Source organism: Callithrix jacchus, chromosome 9 (assembly GCF_049354715.1).
Source record: "Callithrix jacchus isolate 240 chromosome 9, calJac240_pri, whole genome shotgun sequence".
Taxonomy (NCBI): domain Eukaryota; kingdom Metazoa; phylum Chordata; class Mammalia; order Primates; family Cebidae; genus Callithrix; species Callithrix jacchus.
The window spans coordinates 104,084,193-104,102,709 of record NC_133510.1 but is presented as its reverse complement, the minus strand read 5'-3'; the positions used below and the strand labels follow the sequence as shown (position 1 = coordinate 104,102,709).

General features: G+C 39.5%; 1 protein-coding gene across 10 annotated transcripts in view; it reads right to left on the bottom strand.

Moving 5' to 3' along the window:
* ANO4 (anoctamin 4) overlaps positions 1-18,517 on the bottom strand; it is a 423,664-nt gene that overhangs the window by 143,984 nt on the left and 261,163 nt on the right. For all 10 annotated transcript variants that reach the window (XM_009004454.5, XM_009004455.5, XM_054238771.2 and 7 more), the window contains one exon: positions 2,349-2,449. In XM_009004454.5, coding sequence (XP_009002702.5) covers positions 2,349-2,449 — 101 coding nt within the window. The remainder of the gene's footprint in view (positions 1-2,348; positions 2,450-18,517) is intronic.

Genomic DNA, 18,517 nt, shown 5'->3' with positions numbered 1-18,517 from the left:
CTGCAGTGGCGGATACATGATACGCCTTTGTCAAAACCCATAGGACTGCACACACACAGAGTCAACCCTAGAGTAAACTGTGGACTTAAGTTAATAATGTATCAATGTTGGTCCACCAATTTTAACAAATATATCACATCAATGCAAGATATTAATAATAAGGAGACTGTAAGCTGGGGGAGAAGGGGTATATTGGAACACTCTATTATCTTCTCAATTTTCCATGAATCTAAAAATTTCTCTACAAAGTCTATTAGTTTAAAAAAAAACCCATGGACATATAGGTAGTTAAGAAGCAGGTTTTACTATAATTTCTCTTAAGAAACATATTGCAGTATCTTCTTTTAAACAGTATAGTGATAAAAATCCATGGAGACTAAATTTGGGATTCAGAAGTTACAGTCTACAGAAAATTGTGAATATAAGTAAGATTCTTTGGGTATTTAAATTCAGCCAAAGTGATGTTTGTACATTTCGTTAAAATGATGTAGTGGGAGAATTCCTCCTTTGGAAATGTATGTATCTCCCTAGACTAATTTGTCTGAAGCTGTGGACAAAAAAATAGCAAAAATTTTAAATTCATCAGGTTGCAACACATGAAGCCATGCTTAGTAGGTAAAGCGATAACAATATTAATGAGGTCAATTAGTGTCACACCTTCACAATATTTTCTTCTAAAATGGTCCTGCAGGAATTCCTATAGCCAAAAAGAAAATTATTGTTCACATTCATTTTCATTTCATCACTTAGTTCACAGTCACTCAACACTGCATTAAAACAGTATTAATGCTGCTTGGAGGCAGCACATTTCTGCTGTGTAGCAGGCGTGCAGAAGTGCTATCCATGAGGCCCTTCAGATATAAAATCCTTGCAGGTAGTAAGAGCATTTGCTTTGCATTAACATTGCTCAAGTTTCTATAATTTTGCTGGGTTGTTACAAAAGTATATTCTGGCAGGTTTTATGAGATTTATTTATACTGGGGAGTATAAATTTCTATCTGGACATATTTTGTAGGGTTTTCTTTCTTTCTCTTTTGGTTCTTAGGTGCAATATGGTATTAATTCACACAAGATACTTATTATATCATTGATAAATACTTGGCTTTAATTATAATAGCATAAAAATCTTCAATGGAATCTAAATTGATATTCCTCTCCCTAGTGGATATACATATGTATTCCATTTTTAAATCCTTGAGCGCTCAGATTTTCTTTTTAACAGCTAAATACAAAAATAAATCATAAAATCAGAACTATATTTATTCTGTTTTGAGAATTTAGCCTCCAGGAAAACAGATGCTAGAAATCCCAGCCTCTATTTTGACTTGGTATTAGGACATACAGGCCAATAAACAAAGAAGCTAAGATGCACCAGGGAGATATATTAGAGGCCTATGAATGGAAATCGCCCTTCTCTAAATGTGTCCCTAACCCTTCTCTCTGTCTCTATAAATGTTCTTTGTCTCCACAACTTTCCACAGTTCATTACGTGATAGACTGTAGAGCTGGTACCAATTTGCCTAATTTCTGTCACCTAATGTGGTCTTACAGGCAAATTGCAAACCCAAAGTACATCATTCCTTGAGTCCCTTCAGAATTGTCCTCGGGACTACATCCATCCACCTCTTTAGCAGATTCCATTATAAAATCCCCACATATCTTGGCATTTATAAGTTCAGGTTTAATACTTTTTTCTATATCACAAATACAGATCACTTTTCCATAATCCATAGGGAAAATAAAAATATTCCTTGTAAAATGAAGGTAAATTAATCCTTTTAAATAACTAAGGAATACAAACAAAGTGTTTTCTATTCTCCTTGGAACAAATATCAATATTTGTGTTTCCATAGTATTTATAACTTTTTAAAATTAAAAATTGGTTTTCTTTTTTTAGAAAAAAGAAGATCACATTGTCATGAAATTTCTTGCACTTGTACCTACAGAAGTACATTTGAATGTTTTTCTGGAAGGGACTGGTCAGTAAAGAACATGAAAATATGCCCCTGTGCAACTGCTGCCTGTGGTCTGGCTGCTCAAAGCAGCTATACACTGGACTTCTAAAAATGGCACTTTGGAAGTTAAAATGCCACTTGGAAAATGCTTCTTTATTATAGGCCCTGGAAATATCTACCTGCTAAGAATGGAATTAGCCAGAATTTTTCACAAAAAAACCATGAAATTATTATTGGCCATGAAGACTTATTTGCATATCCTAAAGATTTGAAAGATTCCCTCCTCTAATGGCCTTCCAATCTGCATTTCAGTTTTATTTGTTCTGAGAAAGGAGAACATTAGATTTATAGTGAAGCAGCAGAGAGAGTGGAATAAAATACATTTCCACCTACCTGAAAGGCATTCTTACATTCATTTGTTCTGCATATCTTCCAAGGACTTCCCATGGGGCATGCAACTTCACAAAGATAATGTCACTATTTATTAGAGAGGACTGAAACAGAAAAAAGAAACTAAATTGAAAAGTATATTCAAGGCTCCCACAGTTTAAATTGAGTTGGAACTCAGAACGCATGGACCTGGACAGAGTTTATGATTTGGGGCATTCCTCAGCAATAGGCGAGGCCCTTACAAGTGCACGTATTTATTCAACAAACAGCCCACTGTGTATGGCATTCATCTCAGCTGGAGACACAGCTGTAAACAAGAGAGGTACAAATCACATTTACATTCTACAAAAATGTTAAAGAAGATAGGCAAAAACAAGTTTAAAAGGAAAGATAGGCCGGGAGTGGTGGCTCATGCCTGTAATCCCAGCACTTTGGGAGTCTGAGGCAGGCAGATCATCTGAGCTCAGGAGTTCAAGACCAGCCTGGACAACACGGTGAAACCTCATCTCTACTAAAATACAAAAATTAGCAAGCCATGGTGGCAGGCGCCTGTAATCCCAGCTACTGGGGAGGGTAAGGCAGGAGAATCATTTGAAACTGGGAGGCGGAGGTTGCAGTGAGCTGAGATCGTGCCATTACACCTAGCCTGGGCAACAAGAGGAAGACTCCATCTCAAAAAATGAATAAATAAATATAAATAAAAGGAAGGATAAACTCATAATAATGAGTGTTCTGAAGATAAAATAATGAGAGAAACAGTTATGGCGGGGGGTGGCTACATACTCCTTTGGGCAAGAGGTCAAGAAAAGCCTTCTCTGTGGAGGTGACATGTGAGCCAAGACCTAAGGAGAAGAAGCAACAGCTGGGGAAAGAGCACGGGATGAGCACTCTGGGTGCAAAGGCCCCGAGCTGGAAACCTGGTATGTTGAGGGACAGAAAGGAGAGCAGAGGGGCTGAGGCGTGTTAAGCAGGGAAGAGTGCCATCAGAAGAGGCTGAGAAAGTGAGCAGAAATCAGAGTGTGCAGTGGCCTCTATTCTAGGAACACTGGGAAACCATTTTGATTTAGGTTTTCAAAGATCACTGTAGCTGTTTTATGGAGAAAAATTAATAACGGAGAAGAAGGAATGTTCTCGGTCATCCAGGCAAAAGCAAAAGTTGGTGGTGGTGGAGATGAAGGGATCCAAAAGATGTGAGATTGCAATCTGGGTAGGTGACTGGCAAAGCTTTTTCAAAGAGCTGTGTTCTTTGGCCCAAGACCTTTCCCTCCTTCGGGGCTTTTTATCAACCCAGAACATAGGGAAGTACAACTAGGACTTCACACCCTGTTAACCATCCAACAGATTTTGGTCTATGCCTCTGGCCAAAGGGACATGAAAAACCAATTAGGAGATGTCTCTTTGGAAGTCACTTTCCACAAGAAGAGGTCAGTTGTAGAAGGAAGTGCGAAAATATGAGCCAAGCTAGTTTAAATTAGTAAAGTGGCCAATTACTTACCCATATCTTTCTCATATAGGGTTGTTTCGGACTGCCTGGCATTTAAGTTTTTATAGTTTAGGAATGTTGACAGACATGTTAAAACTTTGTGCTTTGTGGCTAAACTTTCCTTATACTAGTATTGGAAATATTATATACTTACACTAGTATAAACTTTCCTTATACTAGTATATCATTGAGAAAGGGAAAAAGCAACAATCCTTTGTTGGTTTTTATTTTTGTTGTAGTTGTTGCTTTTATGTAACTGACAGAAACAGAAGCTCAACTTCATCCTCTAGCTGGAGTAAACTTGCACTCTGGAGAATTGTTTTCAAATTGCAGATGGATGTAAAGTTGTAATTCATTTATCATACTTGCATTTAGAGTCTTTTTGACCTGAATTATAAATATTCAAGGGTTATAAATATTATATGTTTATGAACTCATCAAGATATTATGAAAATCAAACTGGTGTCAACTGCAATGTTCTCAGAGGCTGGTGTGATGCTGAATTTCCCAGGGATAGGAAGGCTAGGGCCCATCAGTAGTGGGAGGCGCTCTCTAATAATGCTTCAAAAAATCTAACTTTCTGACAGTTCAGGCTGAAATGGGGTTTTATCTTCCAGCTTGGGACAAGGAGCACCCTGAGTATAACCCTCCTGAGGACAAGGAATGCTTCTGTTATTCATAGTTGAATCCTTTGGGCCTAGCACAGTGCTTGGCACAGAGGGACCACACACCCAATATTTACCTAATCCATGAACATGATTAGTGAAATGGGGACATTTAGACCTGGCCCAGGTGAAGTGACTGTCAATGAAGTGGCTCTTAGAGTGAAGACTACAGGTTACTGCCAATGAGGTGCCTGTACAGGGAGTGGACAAACGAGTAACAACTGAAAAGGTGATGGCCAATGCTTTGCCTCTTTGTAAAAACTGTTTTTCTTTGTTCGATAACCTATTATGGTCAGTCCTCCTGGCACAGTTGTTTAGATTAAAGTAGTCAGGGGTATGTGAATGAGCTCACAGGCTGCAATGCCTGTATAGAACATACAGAAACATCACACACACACACACACCATCAGTCCCACCCCATTCATGCCTGTGGATGTCATGATGCCTTGGGGATCTGAGATGGTCTCACAGCTTTTCAGCTGAGCATTTGTTGGACTTTAGAAAATGAAGCTTGCTTTTCAATACATAGCACAGTTTTCCAAGTTATAAAGCAGAAGAAAGACTATCTTTCCTAAAAATAGGTATTTTTCTTTATATGAAGATACACTTCAGATCTCGGAAGGTTTTGTGGCTTCCTAAGTTGGAAATTTAAATTATGATAATGAAATTTTTTAAAATTCACTTAGCTTTCCTATAAGATCTTCCTAAGAGAGAAAGAGTAAAATCGTGTAACACAAGACACTGTATGGAAATGTGATTGATTGACTGAATTAAACAAACATTGATTTAGAGCAGAATATAGCACTTAGAGTATACTGTCTCCATAGATTTACTGTGACTGCTAGGTTTTACAGAAAATAAACAATCTAGTGGGAAAATAATCATTTGGTGATCTCTCATGAATGTGTGGAAACATTAAAAATATATTAAAATACTCCACTTAGGGAACAATTCAAATACCACATTTCTATATGTAGAAAAGCTAAGTTCATTATCTGAACACATGCTGAATCAACTAAAATTCTGATGTGGGATCTCAACCATTTTCTGCATTAAAGGATAGCTGTTTCAATATATTCAGCCTGATAAAAAATACTTATTATTTCAATAATAACAGGAACAACCTCACTTTATTATTTTTCATGCATTGCAATTGTTAAAGCACATTCACATGTTACCCCATCTTATTCCTATATGATCTTGTGAAAGTGGTTTTCCTTCAGTTTCTTAGAGGAGGAAAAAGAGAGGTGACAAGTGACTCACCCACAGCCAAAATGAATGTTTATCCCAGACAGAGCTGATTGCATACCCTCACCTTTTAACTTCCTTTTGAATCATATCTGATAACTTCTGAAGTTTAAATAAATCCATGGCTTTGCAAATGCATTTAAGATGCACAGACTCTGAATTATTGCTTTATCAGTTTATACAAATTAGTCTTAAAAGAATTTTATATTTTAGAAAATAAAGCAACAAAAACAAAGAGGCTTTCCTTCATGTGAAGCAAAATTAAGTTACTAATGAACTGAGATTTTATTTTAGGCTATTAAAGTTGTTTTGATTATCTTAAGAAAAATATTACCTGAATTCTTTTGAATGGCAATGAATATGAGTTCTCTTTCTCTTGCGCGCTCTCTCTCTCGCTCTGTGTGTGTGTGTGTGCGCACACGCGCACGCGTGCATGTATGTGTATGACCTTTTTACATACTTAAGGGAAAAATTAGCATATGGGGCTTATTATTTATATTCAGTTTTTCAAGGAAGAATTGAGAAGGCATTACCTAGTGCTTTTTACTGAATGACTTCTGAACTTCAGCCCTGAGAAATAAATGGGAAACAGATGATTGCTAATTATATGGCCTATACATCACTCTTTTGTCTACTGCTGAATGATTACACTGCTGTTTCTAGATAGGTCTTTCCTTATTATTAAGTATTCTTTGCCACATAAATCCAAGTGTGCAAGCACCAAAGTGAAAAGAAATGAAAGATTTTTATGAAACATAGAGTTGTTTCATTATAAAAATTTCTGGGACTAAAACCTTGAGGAGAGAAAAATTACCACTTAGAGAAGTTTGGAAAAATATTCTTAGAAAATCACCTGGAGTAAAAAGAGATAAGATTCACACACAAAAAAAAATCCTTCTTTTTTTTTTTTTTATTCAGCAAGAACACACTGAAAACCTTTTATTTACTAAACTTTGGTCCCTGCCTTGTTATATAACATTCATGATCCTTGCCTTGGCATGTTTAATACGGAATGGTTAGATAAGGCAACAGTAAGGCAGGAGAAACGGCATGCCGCTATCTAATCCAAGCAGTCCATCTCTTAAAGGAGTGTGTATGCATATATACATGTTTGTATGTATATACACATATATAAGTATATATACACACATGTCCACATCGCATGATTCCTGATGCCATTTATTGAGAAGAAGAAATAGAGGTAGACCAGGTTTGGGCATAGGGATACAGAGGTAGATCATAAACTCAGTTTTGGAAAAGTGAAGTTTGACATGTCCATGAGAAGATGTCTTGTGGGTAGTTAGACAAATGAGTCTGGAGCTCAAGGTAGATGTCTGAGCCAGAGATACAAAGGAAGTGTGTCCAGGATAAGCATGACATTTAAAGGGTTGGTAAAGGTCACTAATGCAAGTATAGGTACAATGCCATGTGGGGAGCCAAGTGAGAAGCAGTCGAAGCAGAGGGAACAGCAAGAACAAAGGCCCAGAGGCTGTTCCAGGAACTAAAAGGCTGGGGTGGTTGGACATTGTAACGTGTGAGGTAGAGAGAGTTATCTAAGATGGGGTTAGAAACGCGGGCTGGGAATAGCCGTGCCAGGCCAGGTACAATGTGGTAAGAAGTCTGGATTTTCCACGGCCATTAGGAAGTCACTAATTAATTACAGGCAGGGATCACTTATTTCCAAAAGTGTATGCTGCATGTTTTGTGGAGAACGGTCCAGAGGAAGCAAAGGAGTGGGAACTTCAATAAGAAAGTTATTCTAGTAGGCAGGTGAGACCAGATGGTGGCTAGAACCAGAAGAAAGGAGAGCTAGATGCACTTGAGATCTAGTGGCAGTAGATTTGAAAGAACTTGGGACTGAACAAATAAAAAGAGCGAAAAAAAATCCAGTGCCTAGAATGATGCACAGGTTATTTTGCCTGGGAACTGGACAGATCGTAGGACTCTTACCTGCAGCGAGGGAGTGGAACCTTTCAGTCTGTCCCAAAGTTGTGCAGGTGACAATGTACCCGTAAATCATGGTGGTCTTTGCAGATGACCACGAATCCCACTGTGTGAACTGCAACTTAGCATTCACTTGCAAATCCATTCATATTTTCTGCAAATCTTTACTGACAGCCTATGATGTGCCAGGGGCCTGTCCTAGGTGCTGGGAATGCAGCTGTGAAGAAAACAGACCAAATCCCCACTCTTGAGGAACTCAAGTTCTACTGGGGAGACAGACCCTCAATAAATAGATATGTAATACTTCTGATAGTGTGCTTTGAAGAAGAATAAAGAGAGTAAGAAAATAGAAAGTAATGGTGGGAAGGAGATGCTATTTTAGATAGTGGTGTGGACAAGTCTTTTGATAAGGGGACATTTGAGCAGAGACCTGAAGAAAGAGCTGAGGAAGGCTGTTCTATTATACAGGGAGAGAGCATTCCAGACAGTGACAAGAGTAAAAGGCAAAGGCCCTGAGGCATAAATATGCTTGACGTTTCAATTTACTGAGCATGAAGGATCAAATCAGGGTAGTCACTTGCATCTGCTCTGTTTCCCCTTAGGTCAGAACCTGGGCATCGCTTTCTCATAACTATACTGTTATGAGGACAAAGCAAAACTCTAAAATTCTGGGGCTAGGAGGAGATATTACTTTCTAATTGGAAACTCAGATAAGCCTCCTGGATTAAAAAAAACTCACAGTGAATGCAAATGAATAGTAATGGTAGAGATGGGAGAAGCTACATAGTGCTACTACATGTTAGGTAGTGTTTCAGAGCTTTTGCATACAGTAAACCATTCACTCTTCACAGCAACCCTATGAAACAGGTATTATTATTATTCTAATTTATTGCTGGGAGCTAAAGCACAAAGAAGTCTGGTACCTTGGCTAAGTTTACTCCAGTAAGGAATGGAGCCTGGTTCTCACCAATGCAGTCTGGCTTCAGAACTGCTGTTTCACAAGAAGAAAGCTGAGAGGCTCACACAAATATATTTGCTCATGAACTCAATTCCATTGTCATTTTATTTTTTGAAGAAATGCTTAATTATATATTAGAGTCCAAAGTACAATGCATAAACTCGCTCTAACATCCCGAAATTAATGTAAGGCCAGTAGTAACAGCACATTTCAAGCCTGGTTCTGCCATCTCTGGGCACATTAGTCAATTCATGAGCCTGAGTTTCTTCATTTGTAAAATGGAGAAAATAATACCTGCCTTGCTGCAGCATTCTGAAGCTGTCGTGGTTGTATACTACTGGTTCAATAAGTAAGAATGCCCTTCTTCCACCACAGGTACTAAATGCTTGGTGGACATTTTGGTAACCCTCCAATAGCTAATGCTAGAATTCCTTGATGTGTCTTGAATATAGTCTGTGAAACTGATGGAGAAATGTACATTCCTAGAGGGTTAAAGGGCTCAAATTGCCAGGCAATTTCAACTCCTCTCAGTGGGGCTATCATCTAATCAGCTGTGTAGCACTGGGCAAATGACTTGTACTTTTATGAGCTCCAGTTTTCTCTAAAAAATGAGGGCATGTGTCTCTAAAAGAATTTTTGTGCATCTGTTTTTCTTTTCCCTTAGGGACACATTGGAATTTGCAAATGTAGTTTACAAATACTCTTCAGCTGATTTGGAGGCAATTTCCTCTCTGCAACACACACACCCACACCCATTCCCCCCCCCAACACACACACACACACACACACACACACACACACAGAGAGAGAGAGAGAGAGAGAGAGAGAGAGAGAGAGAGAGAGAGAGAGAGAGAGAGAGAGAGAGAGAGCACTCTGGTGGACAGAAGCCTCTTGGGGTACTATATATATTCCTAAATAATTACAATGTTCATTCCCTGAAGGTGACATTAGTAACAGCGACAGGAAATAGGTGTGTGAAATTGCCACTCCCTCCCCCTTAGCAAACCTTTAAATGGAGGTTCCTAAAGACTTCATCCAGGATCTAGTCCCATTCTACCTGTCCTCCCTGGATGATCTCATCCCTTCTAATGGCTTTAGATGTCACCTATTAGCTGATGTCTCCAAGATTCATATCTTTGGGACACACCTCTCTTCAGAGCTCCAGATCAGTGTAGCCAATGGTCTATGTAGTACCTGGTACCTCGGGTCTCACTGGCACATCAGACACATCAATGCCTATGATGGATCCGTCTCAGTGGAGAAACCCCTTTTCTTCTCAGTGTCCCCACGCCAGGACATGGCACAAACATCCTCTCAGTGGCTCAAGTCCAGGAGCCATCTTTAACTTCTTTTTTCCTTATGTCATTTCCAACAAATCGCCAAGTCTTATTGATTCTACCTTTTAAATTTCTCTCTAATCTGTCCACTTCTCTCCATCTCTACTGCCGCCACCCTCCTTTAAGCAATCATCATGTCTTCTTGAATCCTGCAGTAGCTTCATAGCTGGGCTCCTTCCATTCCAATCTGGATTGGCCTGAATGCATTAGATGAGTCCTTAAAAGATATTCTAGAGGTGAGAGAGATTCTCCTGCTGACTTTGAAGAAATAAGACACTAAGTTGTGTGTGGGTAGTAATCCCAGCTACTCAGGAAGCTGAGGCATGAAAATCGTTTGAACCTGAGAGGTGGAGTTTGCAGTGAGCTGAGATCGCGCTACTCCACTCCAGCCTGGGCAACAGAGCAGACTCTGTCTGAAGAAATAAAAATAAAAATAATTTTTAAAAAATGGTTGGGATAATTCAATAGCAGGCTTACTATCACAGTCAATATACTCCCCATTGACATTTTTGGACTATTTAAACTCATGGGCCATGGTTTGGATATGGCTTGTTTGTCCCCACCAAAGCTTATGTTGAAATTTGATCCTCAGTATGGTGGCATTGAGAGGTGGGGCTTTGAGGGAGGTGTGTGGGTCACCAGGGTTCAGGAGGGTACTGCCTCTGTCAGTAGCTTGGTGCTTGGTCTCACTCTGGCGAGACTGCATCTGTTCTTGTGGGAATGGATTAGTCTTACAAAAGCGGGTTGTCTGCAGCCAGGACGCCTCCCAGGTTTTGCCTCTTCGCCTGTGTCTACTTCCGCTTTGACCTTCTGCCATGATATGATGAAGCACAAAAGCCCTCGCTAGAAGCCGAGCGAGTGTTGGTGCTGTGCTTCCCATACTTTTCAGCCTGCAGAACTAAATGATCATCTTTTCTTCATAAATTACCCATCTTAGGTATTTTGTGTGGCAACAATAAACTAAGACATCATTCAAAGAAAGTTTTAGTTCCCAGTATTTAAGAGTTTATTTAGAACTCTCTTTCCCTAAAAAGAGTTAATTTTAAAAAGGCATTAAGGTACAGCTTTGCTACGTATAAATGGGAAAAGAGAAAAAAAGGAAACAGCAAACTAAATTTCAGTGTTTTCTTAACTGATGGCTTAACTGTGTTTTGTCTACTAAGTGAAACATGATGCAACATAAAGAATCAAGACTAACAGTTTTTCACTCAACTGGAGTTTCTACAGATACCTGTAGTTGCAGGAGCTCCCCCTGAGCAATCAGAAGCAACAGTGAATGCCTCGAACAGGTTGTCCTTTTATAACTATATGGTGTTATCCATGGGCCACTAATAAAGGACTAGATTTCAGAAAGTAGTCCTTAGAGTCTGAGAAACTGAATCAAGGAAGCATCAAAGGAATGCTAAAGTGATTTATTGCTGTACAATCCAAATAATATTCTGGCCGAACCAAGGAACCTACAGACTGAGGAGGAAGAGAATCCCCAAGAGGTGACATAATGCATTTCTGAAACTCTAATGGGCACGAGGTCCCACCACATGTACTTTTCTTTTCTGCCTGCTGGTCTGCTAAGGTCAAGGAAAATCATGTATAGCATAGTTTCATTTTTCTGCCTGCTCTACTCCTGGTCTTCTAGAAAACTCTTTTTAATGTCAACATGTGTAGAAAAAAGAGAGAATGAAGAATGGAGCTGCAAAGCAAAGTACTCTAGTGAGCAATAACAGCCTTCTTGGAAGACCATCATGATCTTGGCTAAGTTTGCAGGTAATGGCTGGTACAGCTGGTTTAGTAAAATCCTCGGCCTGAAAGAAATTGGCATTGAGATGATTCTTATTTAAATATAAGTACAGTGTGATGGATCTGGCTGTAAAGAGGCCAGATGATATTTGGTTGAAATGCTTTGGAAAACAATGACTAAAACTGCATATCTTACTAGCTCTGTCATTAAGGTCTGGAAGAACAATTGTATCTGATGTCAATTATCTTCATGGGAAATTGCTAAGTGAGCATATACTATGTGAAAGTCAAGATGGCATGATGAGCCAGGCACTGTGTTAGGGACTAGGGAGAAATCCATTCAGTCCTCATGGGATTCACATTCTGTCTGGGAAGCAGAGGTGCACAGAGGAGCCCTGAGGCCTCAATCCAAAGTCTATCATGCCATTGTTTATGTTGTTTCCCATCTGAAATGCCATGCCCTTCTACTTTCCAGCTTGGTGAATATCTAGTCATCCTTTAAGTCCCAGGTCACCTCTCTTAACCTTCCTGAGACCTCTGTGCAGAGTATGAAATTCCCCAGGGCTTCCATAGAACTTTTCAAACTGTATTCTATCTGTTTCATATCTGCCTTCATTGCTAGTTTGTGGGCTCCTCAAATACACTGAGCAGATTGTGTCAGGTTGTATTTTCCAAAGATGGCCCCAACATTATTGCTCATCCCACACATCTTCTAGGACCTTATGACTCTCTATCAAGAGATGGAATCTATGTCCCTTCCCCTTCATTTTGCCTTTCCCAATGGAGTAGAGCAGAACGAATGTTTCTAATCTAAAAGTTCACTTTTGCCTTGTTCTCCTAGAACCCAGCCACAATGTTATGAGGAATCTCAAGCATCCTGTGAAGAGGCCCACAACCCTGGCTGAGCTTTCAGCTGACAGCCAGTACCAACATTCCAGCCACGTGAGTCAGCCATCTTAGAAGGGGAGTCCTCCAGACACTGGTAGTGCTGCTCCAACTGATGTCCCATGGAGCAGAGGGAAGCTGTCCCTACCAAGTCCTGCTCAATTGCAGATTTGAGAGTAAAGTGAACGACTATTATTTTAACATACAAGTGTTGGAGTTGTTTTGTTATGCCACAATAGATAACTAGAACATTTATTTTTTATTATCCAGTGCCTAGCACAGTGACTGGAACATAATAGATGCTCAATACATGTGTGCATGAGGATTGATACTCTATCACTGCAGGGGCTGGACGTAACAAAGGGAACCTTCAATTCCTCTGTGGGCAGTTATGGTGGAAGGAATTTTTAGCTTGTCTTTTTTTTCTTTTCCCTTCCCCTGCATCACAAACACAAGGACATTTCCTTAGGCGGGCTTGTGGCTGCTGCTGACTATCCAATTAAATATTAGGTTGCAATGAATTCTGCCATGCTTTGAAAAAAGACAGTTGCCTAATGTTAGCATCAGAACGAAGATGTGGGTTTCTGGGAGGAACTCTGATTGTGGGCAATTTACCCAGCTATGCCCATGTTAAACAACAGAAATAGCTGCTCTGCCATCATCTCAAAGACAGGTACTAGAATTCAGACCTTACAACTTTTAAACCATCTAAATATTACAAAGATGGGGCTGGCATAGCTGCCAATGAAGGGGCACCTGTTAGGAGAGCTGGTGGCTGCACTATACTGTTTTTGTCATCTTGGTACCCCCTTCTGAGGCTTCCTCTGCACTGCTGAGAAGCGGGGACTAGAACCAGGTTCTGGTTTCCCAGAATCCCTTTCTCCATGAGGTTGTAGGTTAAAGTCTACAATGATGAGTGCTCAGATGGACAGTGGGAAAGGAGAGGCTGCTTCTAAAGCAGGTAGTTACAGGCAGATTTGAGGTCTGAAGCAGCTCCAGGTAAGTTTTGAGAATCATGTGCTGCAGTCAGGCATTATTGAGATCCCAGTGGCTTCCACGTAGGTACCTGAGACCTGCTGCTGTAATGCTTCAGGCTAAAGTGATGGGAGGTGGATTCCCTGACCTTCACGCCCAGCCTTTTCAGCAGTGTTGTAAGATTCTGTATGGAACACTTCATTCTTGGAGGACAAGAGTGGCTTTCCTGCATAACTCCAAATGAAAGAGGGGCCAAGCAGTTATAAGTGCTAGGGAAGAATTTTAAAGAAGAAACTGAGTTTCTGGGCAGGCAAAAGTGAAGAGGTAGAACCCAGAACGAAAGTTCAACTGATTAATGGCAAAGGGCAAGTTAGGGAGGTGTTTGCAACCAGGTCGGGCCTCTCCAAAATCCCAACACTGCTCATGTACTTGACATTTTTCTCTGCTCTTTGCCCTGTAAGAGTTCCTTTAGATGCAAACACCAGAGTCTACCTCTATCCCACAGCCAAATCCAGCTATTCCCTCTTTTACCACATCCCCCCATTCAGTTGCTCCTCTTATTCTCCCTACACCCATGCCAGCCTGCATTGGGGGAAGCACAAGGTGAAGAAATACCACCAATGGGAAAACTCTGCACTGCTTTAGAGTTGGGTTTAGAAATACAAATTCCAATTTCTCTTTGTGCTTAGTTCACCCATTATCATAGAGATTTTTCTTGAACTCCTGAAATTAAACAGTGACTCCTTCCCAATATTCTTATATATTTATCCATAATACCCATTACACTTGATGTATTTATTTAATGCCTCTCTTCCCTCAATAGTAGTAGACATTCATTCGACATTTGATGAATGAATAAATGAATGACTTCATCTGGAAATGAAGTCATCAGATACTACAGACTGCTCTCAAAATATGCCTAAGACACAATAGGAAGTGAGCTAAACCATGGTCCTTGCCTCAAGAGGCAGTGCTGCATCATCGTTTTTGCAACTAAGGTACGTCAGGTTCAATTAATAATACTCAGCTTACACTTCATCTTTTTCAAATTTTTTCACTTGCAAGGGTTACAAGCAGGAGACTGTAAATGGATTTACAGTTCTCCAGGCTGCTTCAAAGCTTTTAAATCTCTCCATGCCATTAATGAATAATTAGTGTCATATTCGTGATATATACTTTGCATAATTTTCAGCAATTTAACATAGCATGTAGCAAAAACAGCAGGAGCAAAAATATCACAAAGAAAGGACTTCAGTTCCTTTCATAAATACACAATGCCCACATTTGGTACATAATGATGACAATGCAAAATGTGCTTTATATCAGAGAAGTTAAATTTAGACTGCTGAGAAAATCTTTTAGATTAAGTAAGTTTCTTTTTGTGGGATAACAATAGTTCATAATATGACTTTAGTTCTTCAGCTGTGACTTGTATAATGGGTGATTTTTCCTTTAAAATTGGTCTGTTTTGGCTGAAGTAATAAGCATGAGTCATATGAAATATGTGTTAATTTGGAATAATCCTTTGCTAAGTCAAGATAACTTGGTACTGGTCATCTTGACCTGGCAACAGAAATGATTTGATTAAACTTTCTTTACCTAAATAAGCAAATGAGTTGAGATGATAACAAAGCCCTTAGATATTTAAAGTGGTTTCAGAAATTAGAGTAAGACTAAGGGAGAGAAAGAGGGAAAGAGCATCTTTTTTGAAACCATCACCAATTTGATAAAACTGCCCTAACAAGATGAACCAGTAAGAATACAGCCGTGATTCTATAAACTGATATGGAGCAGTGGTAGGTGGACAGAGTCCTGGTGATGAGGTGAGGTGGGACTTATCATTATATCTCTTGCCATCTATCAGGTCCCTTCAGGTTTCCCTAGACACACAAGAACTCTCAGTCCAAGAGGTGACAGGGTTGAATGATTGAGCTTCAGCAACAGGATGACCAGTGGTTGAAGCCACTCCCTTCTTTATCAAAACCATCAATACCAACATCGGCCATGTATTAAAGCCCTAAATATGTCCAGACTCTTTCCTAAGCACGTTGTAATTTATTAACTCATTTTATCCACAGAGTAACCCTTGAGATTGGAATTATCTGCCATTTAACAAACAAAGAAACTAAGGCACAGAGAGATTAAAAAGTTTTACCCAGTTATTCATTTAGTAAGTGGTGAGTAGTAAGTGGATCTAAATCCCAGTTGTCTGGCTTGAGAGGCCAGTCTTCACATGCCCTATTCATCCCCTCAAATACACAGGTCTCTTTTCTAATTCAAGAGTCTGATGTTAATTTAAGAGTGCTTAAATCAGTTGGTCCAACATGGATGAAAGAATGGAAGAGCTGCCTTTAATTCCTCTAACTATCTCCTTAACACTACAACAAACCATATAATGTTGGATCAAGGGTCAAATTCAGGGATTCTCAGCTAGGGCTGATTCCTCCCTCCCACCACACCAGGACATGGGACAATGCTTGGAGGTCTATTTGGTCATCATAACTTAAAGGAGGTGCTACTGGCATCTAGTGGGGAGACGCTAGAGATGCTGCCAAATAGCCTGTACACACACACAGAATAGCCCTTTACAACAGAATTATCCAGCCCTAAATGTCAATAGAATCAATGTTGAAAAACCCTGGCGATGAACTGACTGTTGTTACCCAGACTCAGCTGTGAAAATCAGCTATTCACAATCTGTAAAATCTGAGTTCAGTAAACTCAGGATTCCACAAGCTACGCACTGAAATAAGTCTTTGGAATGTAAAAACCAGCAAGACAGAGTCTCTCTCTCAAAAAAGAAGAGACATGTATCTATCTGTTCTCATTGTTTGGCTCTCATTTATAAGTAAAAATATTCAATATTTGTTTTTCTGTTCCTGAATTAAGTTTGCTAAGGATAATTGCCTCCAGCTCCATCCACATCCCTACAAAGAACATGACCTTGTTCTTTTTTATAGCTGCATAGTATTAGATGATGTATAAGTCCTATATTTTCTTTATCCAATTTACCATTGATGAGCATCAAGGTGGATTACATGTCTTTGCTATCATGAATAGTGCTCCAATGAACATACATGCGCATGTGTCTCTATGGTAGAATGATATACATTCCTTTGGGTATATATGCAGTAATGGGATTGCTGGGTTGAATCGTAGTTCTGTTTTTAGTTCTTTGAAGAATCTCCACACTGCTTTCCACAATGGTTAAATTAATTTACACTCCCACCAACAGTGTCTAAACATTCCCTTTTCTCCACAACTTCACCAACATATGTTATTTTTTGACATTTTAGTATTAATCATAGCCATCATGACTGGTGTGAAATGGTATCTCATTGTGGTCTTAGTTTGCATTTCTCTAATGATTGGCAATGTTGAGCTTTTAATATGCTTCTTGGTCACATGTATGTCTTCCTTCAAAGTAAGGAATCTAGCAACATGGAATCTTTACCTTTTAGACGCAGCATCTTAAAATTAGAACAACTTGACAAATTAAAACAGAATAAATGCCAACTTGTACTTGTTCTCTCTTCACTTGCAAGGAACCCTATGAATTTCATGATTGCTGGCATCTCAAAAAGGGCTGTCTGAATACCACAGATTTGGCAGCATCTCTGCTACTAACTCGGTATCAGTGGTAATGTATGCTGACAGTGCCCAGAATGACCCTCAGCCAAACAGGCAGTGCCTACCTCCCACCACCTCCACAGACCTCAGCCAATGACTGACTGACATGGGGGTCTGTGTCTGAAAGGTGGACCAGCTCTGTGCTGCACATGCTGATTACCAAGCTCCCCTGTATTAGGGTGAAGTTAGTCTCCAGCTGAGGCCACACTCTTGGCTTAGCTCTTCTCTTCTGCTCTTCTCACTCCCCTTTCCCCTGAGACTGCCCCACCCATCAACTTGAGGAAGAATTCTCACCTGAAGTTCTAACTGTGCCTAGAAACTCCAACCTACGACACGAGTTAACAGAAAAGCCACTGCATTTGTGGACTGACATAGGTAGCTCCTGAAAGACACTCAAGGAATCTCAAGGGCTCTGAAGTGCAGAAGAAAATCTGCTTTCCTCATTCTTTGGTTATGACTATCCGAAATTCTCCTTTCTCTTCACCTCAACTTGAGACCCTCAGTAACACATGTGTGTGACATATAAGAAGATAGAGAGAAGTAAAGTGGAGATTATTAGGCGGAGAAAAGTTTGAGTTTCTTTCTTTTCTTTCTTTTCAGACCAGAAAGCACTAGAGGATAGAAATCTGGGCAGTGCACATAATCCTGACACTCATTTATTTGAGACACTCATTATCATGGTTTCAGCTTTGAAGGAAAGGAGGACACTCTTGTTATTCTTGTATCCTTGGAGTTCTGGATGCTGAGAGAGCAACTATAGTAACAAGCTGGATGTGGCTGAAGTATACAAATGGGGATTAAATTAGGGTTATATGGGCAGGAAGTCTACAAGGGCAGAGAGCCATCTGCATGAGACTAGTTCTTTAAATGGGGAAATCTTTTTGAAGTTTTCACTGGGATGGCCAATCAAATACAGTTTTTTTCTTTTGTTTTCTTTGTTTGTTTGTTTTTGTCTTTTAGCTCTGAATTGATCTACAACTTCATACCCAGATAAATCCAAAACCAAATCCTCTCCAAGCCAATAAAGGTCTGAACCCTGATCATGCTAAACTTGTTACCAAATGCATCCTGAGTTCTTCCAAGAGCATTAAATTATAATCTCATTAATGCATACACGGTAACAATATATGACCCACCAATGTTGCTATTACTAATGGTTACATTACAAAGGATTTGTAAACTGTATGAAAAGTTTTCTTAAAAACTTTAGAAACATTCTTTAGAAAATGATTCTAAAGAAAAGTGTTAACACAATGTATTTAGCTATTATGATAACTGTAACAATGATAATAATGTATTTTACTAAATGC